A 17,195-nucleotide genomic window follows, 5' to 3' on the forward strand; every position below is an offset into this window, starting at 1 on the left:
CCCAGGCCCCATCCACTCTGGAATTCTGGTCACAAAGCCTGATCTCTCATTACACTCTGGTGGTGCTTTAGGGAGCGAAAGTCTCAATGAGGAGGCAGGGATGAAGTGAGTCAGAAAGAGGAAAACAAATGCCATATATTAATGCATACGTGTGGCCTCTAGAAACATTAGGTCCTAATGAACCTATATTTGCAAAGCAGAAATAGAGACACAGAGAACGAATGTATGGACTCCAAGGAGGGGGAGGGGGATGAACTGAGAGGCTGAAATTGACATATATACACTGCTATGCTTTGGCCACCTCATGAGAGGAGTTGACTCATTGGAAAAGACTCTGATGCTGGAAGGGATTGGGGACAGGAGAAGGGGACGACCAAGGATGAGATGGCTGGATGGCATCACGGACTCAATGGACGTGAGTCAGTGAACTCCGGGAGATGGTGATGGACAGGGAGGCCTGGTGTGCTGCAATTCATGGGGTCGCAAAGAGTCGGACATGACTGAGCGACTGAACTGAACTGAACTGAACTGAACTGAACTAATGCATAAAACAGATAACTCCTGAGAAACTGTAGCTCAGGGGACTCTGCTCAGTGCTTGGTGGTGACCTAAATGGGAAGGAAATCCAAAAAAGAGGAGAGATATGTGCATACACAGCCGATTCGCTTTGCTGTACAGTAGCTAATGCAACCTTGTAAAGCAAGTATACTCCAGTTTAAAAAAAATACTATCTGACCAAGAAATCTCATTAAAATAGGAGTCACATATTCATGGACCATCTGGCTCTTCTCAGAAAGGCAGCAAGGGCTCGACGCACAGCTCCTGATTTTCTCTGTTGATTCTTTGTTCCTTGAATGGTCTCAAAATTTCTAATATCTATTGCTCTTAAAATTAAAGCAACTAGAGAGCTGGGGTTCAGATTGTCCAAGAAATCCTCAATTATATTTCTAACATCTTTTTTGGAGTCTTTATTAATATAAATGTGTCACATTTAATATCTTAAAACTAATGTCAAATGATGGCTTTGGGGAAGAGACTAATATTCTCATAAAGGTTAACCCAGTGTTTTATTATAGACTTACTTTTGAAATGTAATTGTTATTGTAGTAAAACTATAAGGCCCTAACTTGATAGCTTATTCTATGAAATTATTAAAATAGTTTCATCATACCCACACAACTATGGGCTTCCCAGGTGCTGCTAGCGGTACAGAACTGGCCTGTTAGTGCAGGAGACATGAGAGACGTGGGTTCAGTCCCTGGGTCTGGAAGATCCCCTGGAGGAGGGCATGGCAACCCACTCCAGTGTTCTTGCCTGGAGAATCCCATGGACAGAGGAGCCTGGTGGGCTACAGTCCATAGGGTCACACAGAGTCAGACATGACTAAAGCAACTTAGCACACACGCAACTCTACACGACTATACCCAACTGTTAGAGTAATACAGATGTTGAATAGAGTGCAAAATAAAAGTTTTTGCCGTAACCAGAATGGTGGCCAACAGATTAAGTGTGGGTCAAAGGGGGTCTATTTTTCATATTATTGAGTGTTTTTCAAAAGATATTTTTATTCTGATCAAGCCACATGGAATTGAAATGACTAAATCGGGATGCATCCCGTGGCAAAGTGGCTGCAGCAAAATGCCTGTATCAGAATAGCGGTGCCATAGTCTAAGTGAACGTGTGTACACTCTCGGCGTGTGTTACTCTCAGAGTTGGGTAGATAGGGTCAGACTCGTTTATGGCTGAGTGAAGGCTTGTCAATAGTCTTCTAATACAGGTAGAAACATGATCATTAGCATGGGTTTATTAATTCACCTCGCTGATACTTGCTGAGGAACTACCATAGTCCAGGCTTCTTTCAATAATAACTTCTCCTGGGACTTCCCTGGAGGCCAGTGGTTAAGTCTGTGCTTCCCCTGCAGGGGGCGCAAGTTCAGCCCCTGGTAGGGGGAACTCAGATCCCACATGCTGTGTGGTAAGGCCAAAAAGAAAAAATATATATATTTTTTAAATTAATTCTATTATTATCAGCATCTAAGATCACTGACATCCTTTTAAAATAATTTGTTCAATGTGAATCATCATTCATGAAGTTAATTAAGCAAATTACAAGATATTTAAGGAGGAGAAATCCCATATGTGCCAAGGTAAGTGGTATTCCATTCAGGTACTAAGTGTCACCAGTAAATGGGTTAACTATCTCAGTTAACTTACTGTATCAGGGAGTCATGATACCTGCATGCTGTGCTAGAATCCATTTTATGAACAACTCTCTCCTCTTCACCATGTATGAGCAGACAAAGCTTAAGTGCCCTTTGCTCACAGATTAAAATGTTTTAAACCATAGTTTCTTGTCTCTTTGAAAATTGTCTAGTCAAGGAATATGATATCAAGCATACAAAGACTCAATGTGCTGAAAAGCAAGCTCACTATAAAATATCTGGCTAAATCTTATCTGGCTAAATCAGCTTCAACTTACAGCCTTTATCTTAATAAAATTCCATGATTTTCACTTAAAGTGGCTGTGACACAGCGGCCACGCAGCTGCGCTCCTCTGATCCCGATCTATAGCCTGCACGTTTGTAGGGGAGGAGGCAGCCCCCCCAGCCCCCGTGACGTGTGGCGTTGTCTCCTCAGCCTTGATGCACGCCCTGGTGTTCGGAAACGTGACGGCGATCATCCAGAGAATGTACTCCAGGTGGTCCCTCTATCACACCAGAACCAAGGATCTGAAGGACTTCATCCGCGTCCATCACCTGCCCCAGCAGCTCAAGCAGAGGATGCTGGAGTATTTCCAGACAACCTGGTCAGTCAACAATGGAATAGATTCCAATGAGGTAATGTGAATTTCTCCTGTTGACGTTTTCAGGCAGAAAGCACATATCCAGGTGAAAACAAGGGCTTCAGTGCAGGTCTAAGGACTGAAGCACACACTGCCAACGTCTTCATCTCTCTACGTTCAGCCTCTCGTGCCCCCACAGGGGTTCTTTTGTCTGGTCTTGCTTACGCTTCCATGATGTCGCTGTGGGTTGGCCAGTGTTTCACAGTAGCTTGCTACTTCGGTCAGTCAGGTAGGCATATTTTCATGTGAGATGACCCTCTTTGAAGGAACCAATTCTTATGACAGTTGAATGGTATAATCATGGACTATTAGATTAATCAAGCTAATGTTTACCTTCAAAACCAACAAAGTAAAAAAATGCATTTTCTGCAAACATGTTATGTTTGGACTTCCAGAAACACCCTCGACCACCACTGTTGGTATCCTATAGGTCAAGCAGCCATCCCATCAACCTGTCAACAAAGCCAGTCATCAATATTTTTAAGTGCTTATTTGGTTTTTCCTCTCTTCAGATGATCAGGACAGCCAGGGAGACTCTAGAGGGCCTAAACTCCATATCTTCCTTCCCGAGTCAAGTGTCTTTGTGAGAAGCAGGCCACAAGTAACAATGTGTTTCATTCTAGAGTCTTATAGTAACTTATCGTCTTTCTCCAGACTTATGAATAGCTGACTATTCAGGAGCACACAGCCAGGGTCACAGTCACAGAAACCCAGGGTTATTTGTACATGTAGCTTCCTCTTCTGTCCTCTGACTGGTCAAACAGTGGGGAAAGGTCCCTGTGGTCTTACAGCCTGCCGGCTACACAGCACTGCTCCCCAGCTCGACTCCTTCTTTCACCTTCTCTGGCAGCTTTTGAAGGACTTTCCGGACGAGCTCCGCTCCGACATCACCATGCACCTGAACAAGGAGATCTTGCAGCTGTCCCTGTTCGAGTGCGCCAGCCGGGGCTGCCTGCGGTCGCTGTCTCTGCACATCAAAACCTCCTTCTGCGCCCCCGGGGAGTACCTGCTGCGCCAGGGGGACGCTTTGCAGGCCATCTACTTCGTGTGCTCGGGCTCCATGGAGGTTCTTAAAGACAGCACGGTGCTGGCCATTCTCGGTAGGTCTTGTTGAAAAGCCCCATGAAATTCTACTCTGAAGCATGAATTAAGGAGATTAAAAGAGGGGAGAACTTGTGACTGAGAGGAGGAAAGTGAGGGAAGAGTATGTCGATTCAGGACAGGGGTTTAATCTGCCAAGTTATTATTACTGCTGTTATACTGAGTTTGCACTGTGCGGTTGTATGCAACACCTGTTTTGACTCTTACAAAAAGCCATTTTTAATAAATATTGCCCCTATTTTACTAGTAAATAAATAATAGTTGACTTAATTTCTCCCCAAAACATGGCAAGAGAATGAACACAGTCCTGATTGATTCCTAAAGCCAGGTTATGAACGGTGACGTGCATTGCCTCTTGGTGAAATAGCTCCTGTTTTAAGAGTGTTTCTGCATTTTTGTGGAGAATCCATTCAGAGAAGAACATTGGAAATTGTTTTATCTGTGCTAGAAATAGCACAAAAATGAATGCATATTGAGAATAAGCTCTCGCAGCAATCAATAATGCAATACTGTCATGGTGATGACAGGCTAATTTTCCTCCCTCAAAGAAAACCCACAGGACAATTTGGGAAGATTTTGTATCACAAAGTTGACTCCAACTATTAAGATGCAGTGTTTATTGAAATGTAAAGGTCAGCTAACAACAGATGATATGCAGGGTTAATGTAGAAAAGCTCCTATCTATTGATATAATTTTAAGTGTACCTCTTTTAAAAATCATTTTCATTTGTTTATTTTTTCAACTCATATTTCTTGAGGGCCTATGAATGAATCAGGTAAACAGGTAAACAATATATTTTGAACGCCAGTTGCTGCTGCTGCTGCTGCTAAGTCGCTTCAGTTGTGTCCGACTCTGTGTGACCCCACAGATGGCAGTCCACCAGGTTCCTCTGTCCCTGGCATTCTCCAGACAAGAACAGAACACCAATGTTTAGAATTTGTTAATGAAAAGTGGCTAATGCAGCATTTTTTTTTTAATTTCCATGTTCAAGAACCTAATTTTACGTCTTAATCCTTTATAAAATATTTTCACATATGGGACCTTCATTAAGTTTTCCTAACACAAAGAGACAGATGTAAGTATTTTTTTTCCCAAGGTCAAAGCTAACCTAGGTCTTCAGATGCTCTATCCAGTACACTTTCCCCCTCTAAACAATGCTTTTTAAAAATTAATTTATTTAATAGAGGAAAACAACAGAATGGGAAAGACTAGAGATCTAAGCTCATGGCATCTGGTCCCATCACTTCATGGGAAATAGACAGGGAAACAGTGAAAACAGTGTCAGACTTTATTTCTTTGGGTTCCAAAGTCACTGCAGATGGTGACTGCAGCCATGAAATTAAAAGACGCTTACTCCTTGGAAGGAAAGTTATGAGCAACCTAGATAGTATATTCAAAAGCAGAGACATTACCTTGCCGACTAAGGTCCGTCTAGTCAAGGCTACGGTTTTTCCAGTGGTCATGTATGGATGTGAGAGTTGGACTGTGAGGAAGGCTGAGTGCCGAAGAATTGATGCTTTTGAACTGTGGTGTTGGAGAAGACTCTTGAGGTCCCTTGGACTGCAAGGAGATCCAACCAGTCCATTCTGAAGGAGATCAGCCCTGGGATTTCTTTGGAAGGAAGGATGCTAAAGCTGAAACTCCAGTACTTTGGCCACCTCATGCGAAGAGTTGACTCATTGGAGAAGACTCTGATGCTGGGAGGGCTTGGGGGCAGGAGGAGAAGGGAACGACAAAGGATGAGGTGGCTGGATGGCATCACGGACTCGATGAACGCGAGTCTGAGTGAACTCTGGGAGATGGTGATGGACAGGGAGGCCTGGCGTGCCTCCCTCATGGGGTCGCAAAGATTTGGACACGACTGAGCAACTGAACTGAACTGAACTGAACTGAAAGTTAATTGCTTTTCAGAATTTGGTTGTTTTCTGTCAAACCTCAACATGAATCAGCCACAGGTATACAAGGGCAGTATATACCCTCCCCGTTGAACCCCCCTCCCACCTCCCTCCCCATCCCACCCCTCTAGGTTGACACAGGGCCCCTGTTTGAGTTTCCTGAGACCTACAGCAAATTCCCACTGGCTGTCTATTTACACATGGTATTATAAGTTTCCATGTTACTCTCTCCATACATCTCACCCTCTCCCCTCTCCCCGTGTCCAGAAGTCTGTTCTCTATGTTTTAAACAATCCCTTTTAGTCTATTTGACCATTGTGAGTATGCTGTCAGTTGATTTTCACTATAAGCTTCAGGATGGGTTCTGTTTCGGAACAGAATAATACTGATTGCTTCCCTGACATGAGCAGAGTGTAATGTGTCCACTATGCAATTCCAGTCTTGCAGCCCTATTAGGTTGCTGTGATGACCCCAGTTGGAGGTGCAGAGATGAGGGCAGCTAGGGGTGAAACACCAGTGTGCTTTCCACTGCTTCCTGATGACTTCCTCCGTTGACCTCTTAATCAGAGGAGAGGTGGGGCTTGCCTTCCAAAGTTTGGACTCAACTCTTGATTCACCCCTATACTTTTCTCTTTTTTTCCTTTGATTTGGACCATTAAAAAAATCTTTCTTGAATTTGTTACAATATTGCTTCTCTTTCATGTTTTGGCTTTTTGGCCACTAGGCATGTGGGATCTTCACTCCCTGACCGGGGATGGAACTGGCACCTGCTGCCCTGCAGGGTGGAGCCTCAGCCACCGGGCTGCTGGGGAGTCCATGGTTTTCTCCTTAATAGAAAGGCATGGAAAGGTGACTAAATGAAATAACAACCAGCTGGCCTCGGTGTGGCCAGCTTGTTATCTGTGTGAGGGTGAGAGTCTATATATGTCTGTTTTTCAAGAGGAGAATTGAACACTCTTTCCTGCCCATTTATCAACTTGGTGAAGTTAAAAACCAGTCATTCTATCATTTTCTATTCAAAATTAAAAGTGAGAATCCTTTGAAAATTTGTTTCACAAACCTTGCTCCAATCATAAAATATTTTTCTGCGGGTTTCCTTAGTACCGCTGTGAGTTCTGTAGCCTGCCTGCTGACCGTCTTCTTTTAAAAGGGCGTTTAGTGCCATTTGCATCAACACGGATGGACTCAGAGTTTGTCACACTGAGTGAAATAAGTCAGGCAGAGAAATAAATATCACAGGACATCATTCATATGTGGAATCTTAAAAAAAAAAAAAACTGGTAGAGTTGAGCTTATTTACAAAACAGAGACACCCATGTAGAAAACAAACTTACAGTTACCAGGGAAAAAGGGAAGGAGGGATGAGTCGGGAGCTGGGCGGGACATGAACACACTGCCACGTATAAAATAGATACTGATGGGGACCTGCTGTGCAGCCCAGGAGACTCTACTCGGTGCTCTGTAGTGACGTACATGGGAAGGAAATCCAAAAAAGAGTGGGTATCCGAACACGTCTAACTGATTCATTCTACTGTCCCTGAAACCAGCACAGCAGTGTAAAACAACTATAATTAATCAAAATAAAAATAACAGGGATTTAGTTATTTTTCTAGCAACTTATGGTTTTGTATACATATAAGTAAATGGATCCAGCATTTTCAGATGTATATATTATGGGTTTTCCCATAACTGTGGTGAATGTTTAAATTTGGTAACTAGCAACAACTCCAGGAATGGAATATGAGGGCATTATCCCTGACATTACATCACAGCAGGCGCAAATCTGACAGCCTCTATGTAAATACTGTTGTTTGTAATACACGATTCCGTCAGATTTTCTTCTTTCAAAAAAGCTTCTGAAAGAAAGTGAAAATGAAGTCGCTCAGTTGTGTCCGACTCTTTGTGACCCCATGGACTGTAACCTGCCAGGCTCCTCCATCCGTGGGATTTTCCAGGCAAGAATACCGGAGTACATTGCATTTCCTTCTCCAGGGGATCTTCCCAACCCAGGGATCGAACCCGGGTCTCCTGCATTGCAGGCGGACTCTTTACCGTCTGAGCCTCCAGGGAATCCTGGTGGCCAATACCTACAGCTAGAAGTCTAAGCCATTGGCTTGTGCCTCTGGCCCTGGTTTCCTCCATAACTTGAGCTTCCCATAGTTAACATTTCACAACTTCGCTGGTACCCTGTACCTCTCAAAAGTGATTTAAATCCATGTGGCCCATCTAAAACATGTCTGTGTGGTATTGGGACCAAGCCCAAACAAATATAATAAATTATTAATATTTTCTCTCTGTGGTTAACATTATCTCAATGGAGATCAACTATTTTACTTTCCCTATGGTAATATTGTCTAATTGGCCAATATAAATCAATATTGACTCTGATAAACTTTAGCACATTGTTTAAATATAGCTATTTAATACATGTTCACTCTGCCAACAAAATGAATTAATACATAATATCATAAGGGAAGCCTATCACCAAGCACCTGTCAAGCCAAAATTTATTCAAGCAATTCCATTGTCCAATCAATTCTTGAAGGCATCTCTTAATCCAATGCAGTTGACAGAGAGGCAGGGATTTGTTACAGGGATAGAATCTGTTTGCCTGTGCACCTTCATTTCATGTCCCAGTAACTGTGTTTTCCCGCCAAGGGCTTCACTGTGATTTAAAAGAAGACAACAAAGCCCCAGTAAGTGCAGTACTCACAGATGGCATTAGTCTGCCTAATTAGAGTTAAATGCAAGTTACGGCTCCAACTAGGAAGGTTTGCAGATGCCTCCCATCAACTTCCCCCCACACACACACACACCCAGTGGAAAGATAACTGATTAGTAAATATCAGAAACAGAATTCTGAGTAATGGAGACTACGCTGCTGTGCTGTGCTTAGTCGCTCAGGCGTGTCCAGCTCTTCGCGACCCCATGGACGGCAGCCCACCAGGCTCCACTGTCCATGAGGATCCTCCAGGCAAGAACACTGGAGTGGGTTGCCATTCCCCCCTCAGGGGATCTTCCCAACCCAGGGATCAAACCCAGGTCTCCTGCATTGCAGGCGGATTCTTTACCAGCTGCGCCACCAGGCAAGCCCAAGAATACTGGAGTGGGTAGCCTATCTCTTCTCCAGGGGAACTTCCCAACCCAGGAGTCAAACTAGGGTCTCCTGCATTGCAGGTGGATTCTTTACTAACTGAGCTACCTGGGAAGCCCCAACAGAGACTGTAAGGGACCACAAAAACCTTCCCTTCTTTTAGAAATTAGGATACTGAAACCCAGAGTGATTAAGAAACTTAGGTCTAGGCTCTAAATCTAGATAGTAATTACTCACTAGTAATCCACAAAGTTGTAAAATTAGTGAGGGTGAAAATTAGGCCCCACACAAGGCCTGGCACACATGTCAGTGATCTGTAAATATTCACTGAATAAATAAAAAACCAGAATTCTAGGATGCCAAGTCGGCAAGGCGCTGGGGCCTTTGTGGCTGAAATCACCATTCTGTGGGCACTCAAAGTACGAGAGTAGGATAACCCTAAAGTTTTTCCAAACACAAGTAGAAAATGTGAATTCTCACCATGGCAGCATGGTGCGTCAAGGTAAGTTCTCCCCAGGTGTGCAAAAGTTGGGGCTTCCCCAGAGGCTCAGCAGTAAAGAATCTGCCTGCAATGCCGGACACCCAGGTTTGATCCCTGGGTGGGGAAGACCCCCTGGAGGAGGGCATGGCAACCCACTCCAGCCTTGTTGCCTGGAGAATCCCGTGCACAGAGGAGCCTGGGGGGCTGCAGCCCACGGGGTCACGCAGAGCTGGTCATGAACAGGGGTGACTCAGCAGCAGCATACAAAGCCTGGACATTTGCCATTTTCAGTCCAGCCTGGCGGTGTTTGCATTTTACGTCAGTACCCAGCCTTGAATTTTTGAGCAGCAATTTAGATTTCTAACAAAACATGCAAGAGAAAAGAAATCGCCAAGTTAGTCATGGTAACAATAAATTCTTCAGTTTATTCTCTTAGTGTCTATAAATGTAGAGTTTAGTCTTTTTTTCTTCTTCCAAATAGGCTCAATTTCAAAGTTTTAAAAAGATAATACCAGAAATAATTCAATAATTTGAGTTTTTGGTCTGCCACAAATACTTATGAATGTCTCAGATATTTATGGATAAGGTGGCGCATCTCTTTTTAACGTCAAGTTCAATAAAAACAGACTTTTACTGAAGCCTGCTGCATGCCAGAAACTGCTTCCAGAAATTCTGAGCAAAATAAAAAAATAAACATTTAGAAGTTTAAAAATTAATTGAATGAAGAATGGTTGGGACAGTTTGTTCTACAACATTCCAAAGATAATATTTGCTTGGTGAGTTTTGGCTGGCAAATTGTTGGTTGTTGGTTCCCTACAAAATGGATCAAAGTGACCATTTGGGAAAAAAAATAAAGCTCAGGCATGATGATGTTTGAGGACAAAGATAAAGCAGAAACTCCCGAGCTGTAGTCTTGAGTCCAAGGCCAGCGTTCTTTGTGAACTTGGTCATATGACCTCGGCTTTTAACCTAAGTTTGTCTGAGAACTGAATGGGTTTTCTTTCTGATTTCTAACATGGACACTGAGTGCATTAACGGCTCTAAAATAAAACTGACGCTGTAATCAGCTCTTTGCCAGCACTTGCAATTATGCTCACCTTCCTGCTAGGTTAGACTGATTCAAATCAAGCTCAAGATTTTAAAGATTCAGAGAAATTGTCCAGTGTTATCTAATCAGCAAACTCAAGGAGGTAAGCTGGTTCCCAGTTTAAGACCAATGGGCAGAGGTGTTACAGACAAATATCAGAGGTGCTGGGGTGAGAGAGAGTGTGTAGAAGGTAGAATCAGACCCTTCTCCCCTCAGGGGAAGGGCTCATAGTTTTTATTTATTCGCTTTCTTTTTTTGCTGGAGAAAATGGGATTTTCACACTGTCACGGAGCTTTGAAATGATGACCTATGTCCTGCATTTCCATGTAGTAGATCTCATTGTCCACAATGCCCAGGAGTTGCCTTTGCCTCTTGACTCTCCTCCTTCACACCCGCCCCCTGTCTTGCAGACATGTTCAGAGATAAATAAAACAACTTGAGTGTGTTAGAAAGCAGATGGTGATGCGTATATTATTGTCCAAAGTACTAGAATCAACATGATTAATATACCTCTTGATGGTCTTACTTCAAGATCCTGAAGCATTTTCACTCAGAAAAACTGAGCCGTTATTATTTCCTTTGAATGGTTAAAGCAGCTGTGACCAAAAATGTCAACTGCTTTGTCTAAAGTCATTTACCAAATCCTTCGGGGGACTGACGTGAGCCCATGTGTGACCTACAATTTCTAACTCCGGGTCTCCTAGGCTTTATTCTCGAGATGAGTGTTCTCGACTGGGTGTGGTTCAGATTGCCAAGGGACGTCTGGCAATGCCTGCAGATACTTTGGGCTGTTATCTCTGGGGGTGGGTGATGTGAGATGCCACTGGACATTCTACCCTGTACCCGAGCTCCCCCCACCAGCACAGAACGACGGGGCCCCAAATCTCAACCCTGCCCAGGCTGAGAAACCCTGCCCCAGAAAAAGGTTGCTCTTCTCTTTGAACGTAATTTTAGAGAAATGAAGCCTGTAAATCAAATGACGTCTTTCAAGCAACGTGTCTCTTTTCTCACTGTTTCAAGGGAAAGGGGATTTAATTGGAGCCAATCTGTCAATCAAGGACCAAGTGATCAAGACCAACGCGGATGTGAAGGCGCTGACCTACTGTGACCTCCAGTGTATCATCCTCAAAGGACTCTTTGAAGTGCTGGACCTATACCCAGAATATGCTCACAAGTTTGTGGAAGACATTCAGCATGACCTCACATACAACCTTCGAGAAGGTCATGAGAGTGATGTAAGTCTCCCTTCTAATTACTGCTGAGATCCAAACACACGGGGCCTGGAGATCATTTATAACAGCAAAGAACATGTTCTGACCTCACTTCAAAAAGTCTCTGAGCAGATAAGGTGGGACTGTTCAGTCACTAATTGAGCAATTAGGTAATTAGCCAGGAGTCAAACCAGGAGCATGTTATCAATATTTTAGAAAAGTAGGATTTATGGAGGAGTTCCCTTAATTTTTTTCTTGTTTGCTTTCATTTGCTTATAACCGGGAGGAATGTCAGGGGCATACAATATTTAGCCAGTGATTTAGTTCGTGATTTCTCCTGAACTTAAAGATTTCTGGATAGGGGGTATGGTTCAGAGTTTGCTATGTGAGTGTGTATTCCCTACCCCACTGGCTTGGCGTGCATTTTGCTTAAGAATATTTTTTTATTTGTTAACCATGACTCACAACAGTCTACCTTAAAATGAGTAAATAGGTATGAAAGGATTCAAACCAAAGATTGTCACTCTGGAAGCATAATGAACATTTTATGAAAGTATATATTTGCTACACGTTTCAGTTTATACAAACAGCTTTCCTGTCAAAATATGTACCAAACTGTGTCCTGTGATTAAGCTGCTCGTGAACATGACTTCATTAAATGTGTCAGAGAGACAAATGACTTAATAGGAATGACTGTCGGAAGGCAGGCCAGAGTGTGCCTGCACACTGCTCTCTATCAGCAGACGCCTTCATCTGCTGCCTCGAGCTCTGCCCCAGATACTTGCTATTCTCGATTTTTTCCCTAAGGGTTTGAGAAGCAAGGCTCTTGTTTTGACTAACCCGTATTGTGGGGACATCGTCATCAGCGTTCTCCAAATTGTCGGTAAAGAAGGAATCCAAGTTGTGTGACTTCCTCTTGGTTGAGGACATCGAATGGCAGAACACAGACGGTGCCCCTTCTGGAGTTCAGGGCTACCAGTTTCGAACGCGTGCATCTCCGCATGGACGGTGGCAAACAGCAAAGGAGGTGCAAATGTTTATTCAAAACTTTTTGTGTTAAGGACTCTGTCAGTGTAAAGCGTTTTATTTAGTGCCGAAAGCCACTGTCGAAGCTAAGTGTCAGCCAGGTTTAACAGGACAGAAAACAGATGCAGAATGGTTAAGTAACGTGTGTGATCACACACACAGGCGCCTCTGTCCATGGAAATTTCCAGGCAAGAATACTGGAGTGGGTTGCCATGGGCTATATAGCAACCCAGATATATATATCCTCTTCCAGGGGATCTTCCTAACCCAGGGATTGAACCCCACGTCTCCCGCGTTGGCAGTCAGGTTCTTTACCACTAGCAAAGAAATAGCCAACATGTCCTCAACATGGACAAATGGAAAATATTGGCTCTCAACCCCAAGTTTTGTTTCATTCAATTACTTTTAAAGAGTCTTACCTTTAATCCATTTTTTAATCCTCTTTTTGTCTTTGCTGAAACATTCATCACAGTGATTTTAAGCCTCCAGTGTCTGAATAGCCAATGAGACTGTTTTCTTTATCTGTTATTTCTTTTGGAGTTTTGTTTTTTTCTTTTGAGGTCACTTTCCTTCCCCTACTATTTTTCAAACAGATATCATGACTTTGCCTCAGTGTAGATATTGTTTATGAAGAAAGTAAAGTCGCTCAGTCATGTCCGATTCTCTGCAACCTCATGGACTGTAGCCCACCAGGCTCCTTCCTCCATCCATGGGATTTTTCCAGGCAAGAATACTGGAGTAGGTTGCCATTTTCTTCTCCAGGGGATCTTCCTGACCCAGGAATCAAAGCCAGGTCTCCCACGCTGCAGGCAGACTCTTTACCATCTGAGCCACCCTTGAAAAAAGCACTTGTATTATTTTCCTTCTAACAGGGTTATGTCTTCCTGGGACAGGCAGAGAGACCACCCAACAAACCACCTTCACCCTGTCTACAGCTCCTCCTAGGCTTTGTTAGGTTGATCTGCTTCAGTTTTGCCCCAACCCTGGTAGTACAGATCTCACCCCTAAGACATGTTTTGGAATCTCTGCTAAAATCCCTGGGTGTTGCCCAGAGCTCCTCCTATTTGACACGCCCTTCCTGAAGCCTGCGCCTCCCCAAGCATCACGAGGGAACCCAACCCCCGGGCTCCTTGGAGACTGCCCCATCCCCTAGGTGAGGAGCTGGCTGACCCCTGGGGGCCAGCACGGGAGGGGGCCTCCTCCCCGGGAGTCACTCCTCAGATCCCGGGAGTGTGGGGACACAAGGATTGCTCTCCTCCAGGAAGACCGCTCCTCTCTCTCCTACTCTCCGCTGCCCCACAGTGAGGCAATAGATTCCCTCAGAAAAGCCCCTAGATAAACGAGACCCTCGGGCTTCCCTGGTGCTTCGGCTGGCAGATAATCCGCCTGCAGTGTGGGAGACCTGGGATTGATCCCTGGGGTGGGAAGTTCCCCTGGAGAAGGGAAAGGCTTCCCAGAGTGGATTGTGGCCTACTTATGGACTTCCATTTTCTCAGGGGTCATAGCCCTTCAAGTCTGACCTGAGTTGGTTGTTCTCCGTTGCTTTTAAACGGTTATTTTGTGTGTTTTGTCAAGCTTTATAATTGTTTTTAGTTCGATATTAGGTATTTCACTATGGCTGAAACAAAAACTTATGCTTCTATACAGAGGACCCCCTCTGAGCTACAGTTTTAAGGGCAAATGGGAACAGGAGCTCTGAAATCTTTATTTTTTTTTTATAGTTCCTCATCTTGTAAGACTCTAAGTTTACATTTACACTAAGATTCTGGTAGCTCAGTTGGTAAAGAATCCACCTGCAATGCAGGACACGTGGGTTCCATCCCTGGGTTGGGAAGATCCCCTGGAGGAGGGCATGGCAGCCCGCTCCAGTGTTCCTGCCTGGGGGATCTCATGGAAGAGGTGCCTGGTGGTCTACTGTCCATGGAGTCGCAAAGAGTGCCACATGACTGAGTGAGAAAACCTCCAAGATCCCGGGTTGCTATGCCTTTTAAAGGCTAGGTAAATTTGGACCATACTTACCAATAATTTTATAGTCCTAGGGAGATTAAAAATAGTCTAAAAATAGCCTAATAGACTAAAAATAGCCTTGTGCTATTTTTTAAATTGGGATATAGTTGCTTTACAGCGTCGTATTAGTTTCTGCTGCAGGTACACGTTCATCCCTCCCTCTGTCTCTTTCCCGTTGATGCATATATGCAGAATCTTGTGCCATTTCTAAGGATACTGTGACTTTGGCGGGCTGCGGGGCTTCTATTCTGACGATTACCTATGATGATGGCTGCAGCTGCTCCGGTGTGAGACCAAGGTGGACCCAGCCCCTCTCCTTAATCTCCACACCCACACAAGCAAAAATACCCAGTCACACAGAGTTTCCGGTGGGTTGAATCCTTTGTGAAAATTTGGTCTGGGGATTCTAGAAGGAGGAGCATTTGCATCATGGAAATGCCAACAGTGTAGATATCACTTCACTCCAGCCTTGCTCTTAAAGCTCCTGTGGCCCCTCTGCCGTCAGCCCTTTACTGCTGCTCTCCCCTCCTCTCCTACCTTCAGCCTCTGCCTCCATCCCCAGACTCCCCACTGTGTCTGATACGACTTAACTCTCTCTTTGATTGGTTTGTGTCTCTCTGATCTTGCCTTCTGGATGTACCCTCGCTCACAAGTGCTTTTAACTATCTGGTGACAGCATTACCAGAATATCTAGATAAAGAGTGGACTGATCATCAGCCTGTTTTGAAATAAAAACAAAGGAAGCGTTTTAAGAGATGGTCGAAAGGTATGCACGTCACAGTGAGCTATGAATCTAGATAACTTTAGAGTGGCAGCTCATCCAGCTAGTTTAAATGTATACAATATGTTCTGAGTTTGTGAAAAGGCAAGCTAGTACTTTCTGACCTCATGCTAATTACTCATTTTATGCACTCAGTGTATTTTATGTTTGCCCTTATTTATATCTCCTGATGACCCCAGTCATGACATAGATTAATTCAGCTATTTCTGTCTATGGAGATTATGAGAAACTTGCTTCACAGCTTCTCATGGTAAACCCTATAAACCTGATTTTAGCACAGACTCATCTGTTGTTGGTTGCGAAATTTAGTTTGCCTTAACATTAGAATTTGGGGATAAATAATGACTGAAGAGTACCTAAAATAAGGTTTCCAAAATTAGTAGAGCTGACACACAGAAGCTCAGATACTGACGTGGTTGCATGTAGATACGGTCTGGGTGTGAGCACCATGGCCTCTGACCTGCTGCGTGGCTACGGAGCAACCAACAGCAATGCCTGTTTTACCTTACCAGGGCCTGCTCGATGAAACTCATTTTTATTTTAGATTTTTTGGCTGTGCCGCAGGAAACACAGGTATCTTAGCTCTCCAACCAGGGGTCATACCCATGCCCCTGCAGTGGGAGCGTGGATTCCTAACCACCGGATTGCCAGGGAGGTCCTGAAATTTTTTGCCATTTTTTTAATTGAAGTATTGGAGAAGGCACTGGCAACCCACTCCAGTACTCTTGCCTGGAAAATCCCGTGGATGGAGGAGCCTGGTGGGCTGCAGTCCATCAGGTCGCGAAGAGTCAGACTCCACTGAGCAGCTTCACTTTCAGTTTTCACTTTCATGCATGGGAGAAGGACATGGCAACCCACTCCAGTGTTCTTGCCTGGAGAATCCCAGGGACGGGGGAGCCTGGTGGGCTGCCGTCTATGGGGTCGCACAGGGTCGGACACGACTGAAGCGACTTAGCAGCAACAGAAAGTGAAGTACGGCTGACTTCCATGTTTCAGATGTAGGACAATCCCAGTATGGCTGTGACTCGGTCCTACATGCGTGCGTGTTCTTTTCCTGGTTCTTCTCCAGCGTAGGGCGCATGTGACACTGAGTGTGGGCGCCTGGTTCTGCAGCAGGCGCTTGCTGCTGGTTGACTTTATGTCTGGGACAGGGCGTGTGTTGGTCCCAGGCGCCTAGCTTCCCCCTCCCCGCCTTCCCCTTGGCTGCCCAAGTGTGCCTTCTGTCTCTGTGTGTGTCTCTGTTTTGTTAACACGCTCATTTTTTCAGCTTGCACACGTAAGCGATGTCGTAGGATAACCTCCAGGCTCATCCACGCTGCTGCGAAAGGCGTTACTTTATTCATTTTTATGGCTGAGTAGCATTCTGGTGTTTATATGGACCGCATCTGTTTCATTCATTCATCTGTTGATGGACATTTAGGTTGCTCCCAAATCTTGGCTACTGTAAATAGTGTTGCTGTGAACACTGAGGTGGATGTGTCTTTGTGAGTTAGAGTTTTCATCTTTTCCAGACACATGCCGAGGAGTGGGGTTGCTGGATCTTATGGTGGCTCTATGTTTAGTTTTTAAGGAGCCTTCTTTCTCTTCTCCACAGTGGCTGCACCGAGTCTCAGCCACACCAGCAGTGTAGGAGGGCTCCCTTTTCTCCACACCCTCTTTACCACTTATT

At 44.4% G+C, this 17,195-nt stretch overlaps 1 protein-coding gene across 2 annotated transcripts in view; it reads left to right on the top strand.

Moving 5' to 3' along the window:
• Positions 1-17,195, top strand: part of KCNH8 (potassium voltage-gated channel subfamily H member 8) — a 462,169-nt gene that overhangs the window by 356,514 nt on the left and 88,460 nt on the right. For both annotated transcript variants that reach the window (XM_004003423.6, XM_060406713.1), the window contains exons 9-11: positions 2,638-2,837; positions 3,693-3,942; positions 11,522-11,736. In XM_004003423.6, the coding sequence (XP_004003472.3) occupies positions 2,638-2,837; positions 3,693-3,942; positions 11,522-11,736 (665 nt within the window). The remainder of the gene's footprint in view (positions 1-2,637; positions 2,838-3,692; positions 3,943-11,521; positions 11,737-17,195) is intronic.

The sequence above is a fragment of the Ovis aries genome, chromosome 1 (assembly GCF_016772045.2).
Source record: "Ovis aries strain OAR_USU_Benz2616 breed Rambouillet chromosome 1, ARS-UI_Ramb_v3.0, whole genome shotgun sequence".
NCBI classification, from domain to species: Eukaryota; Metazoa; Chordata; class Mammalia; order Artiodactyla; family Bovidae; genus Ovis; species Ovis aries.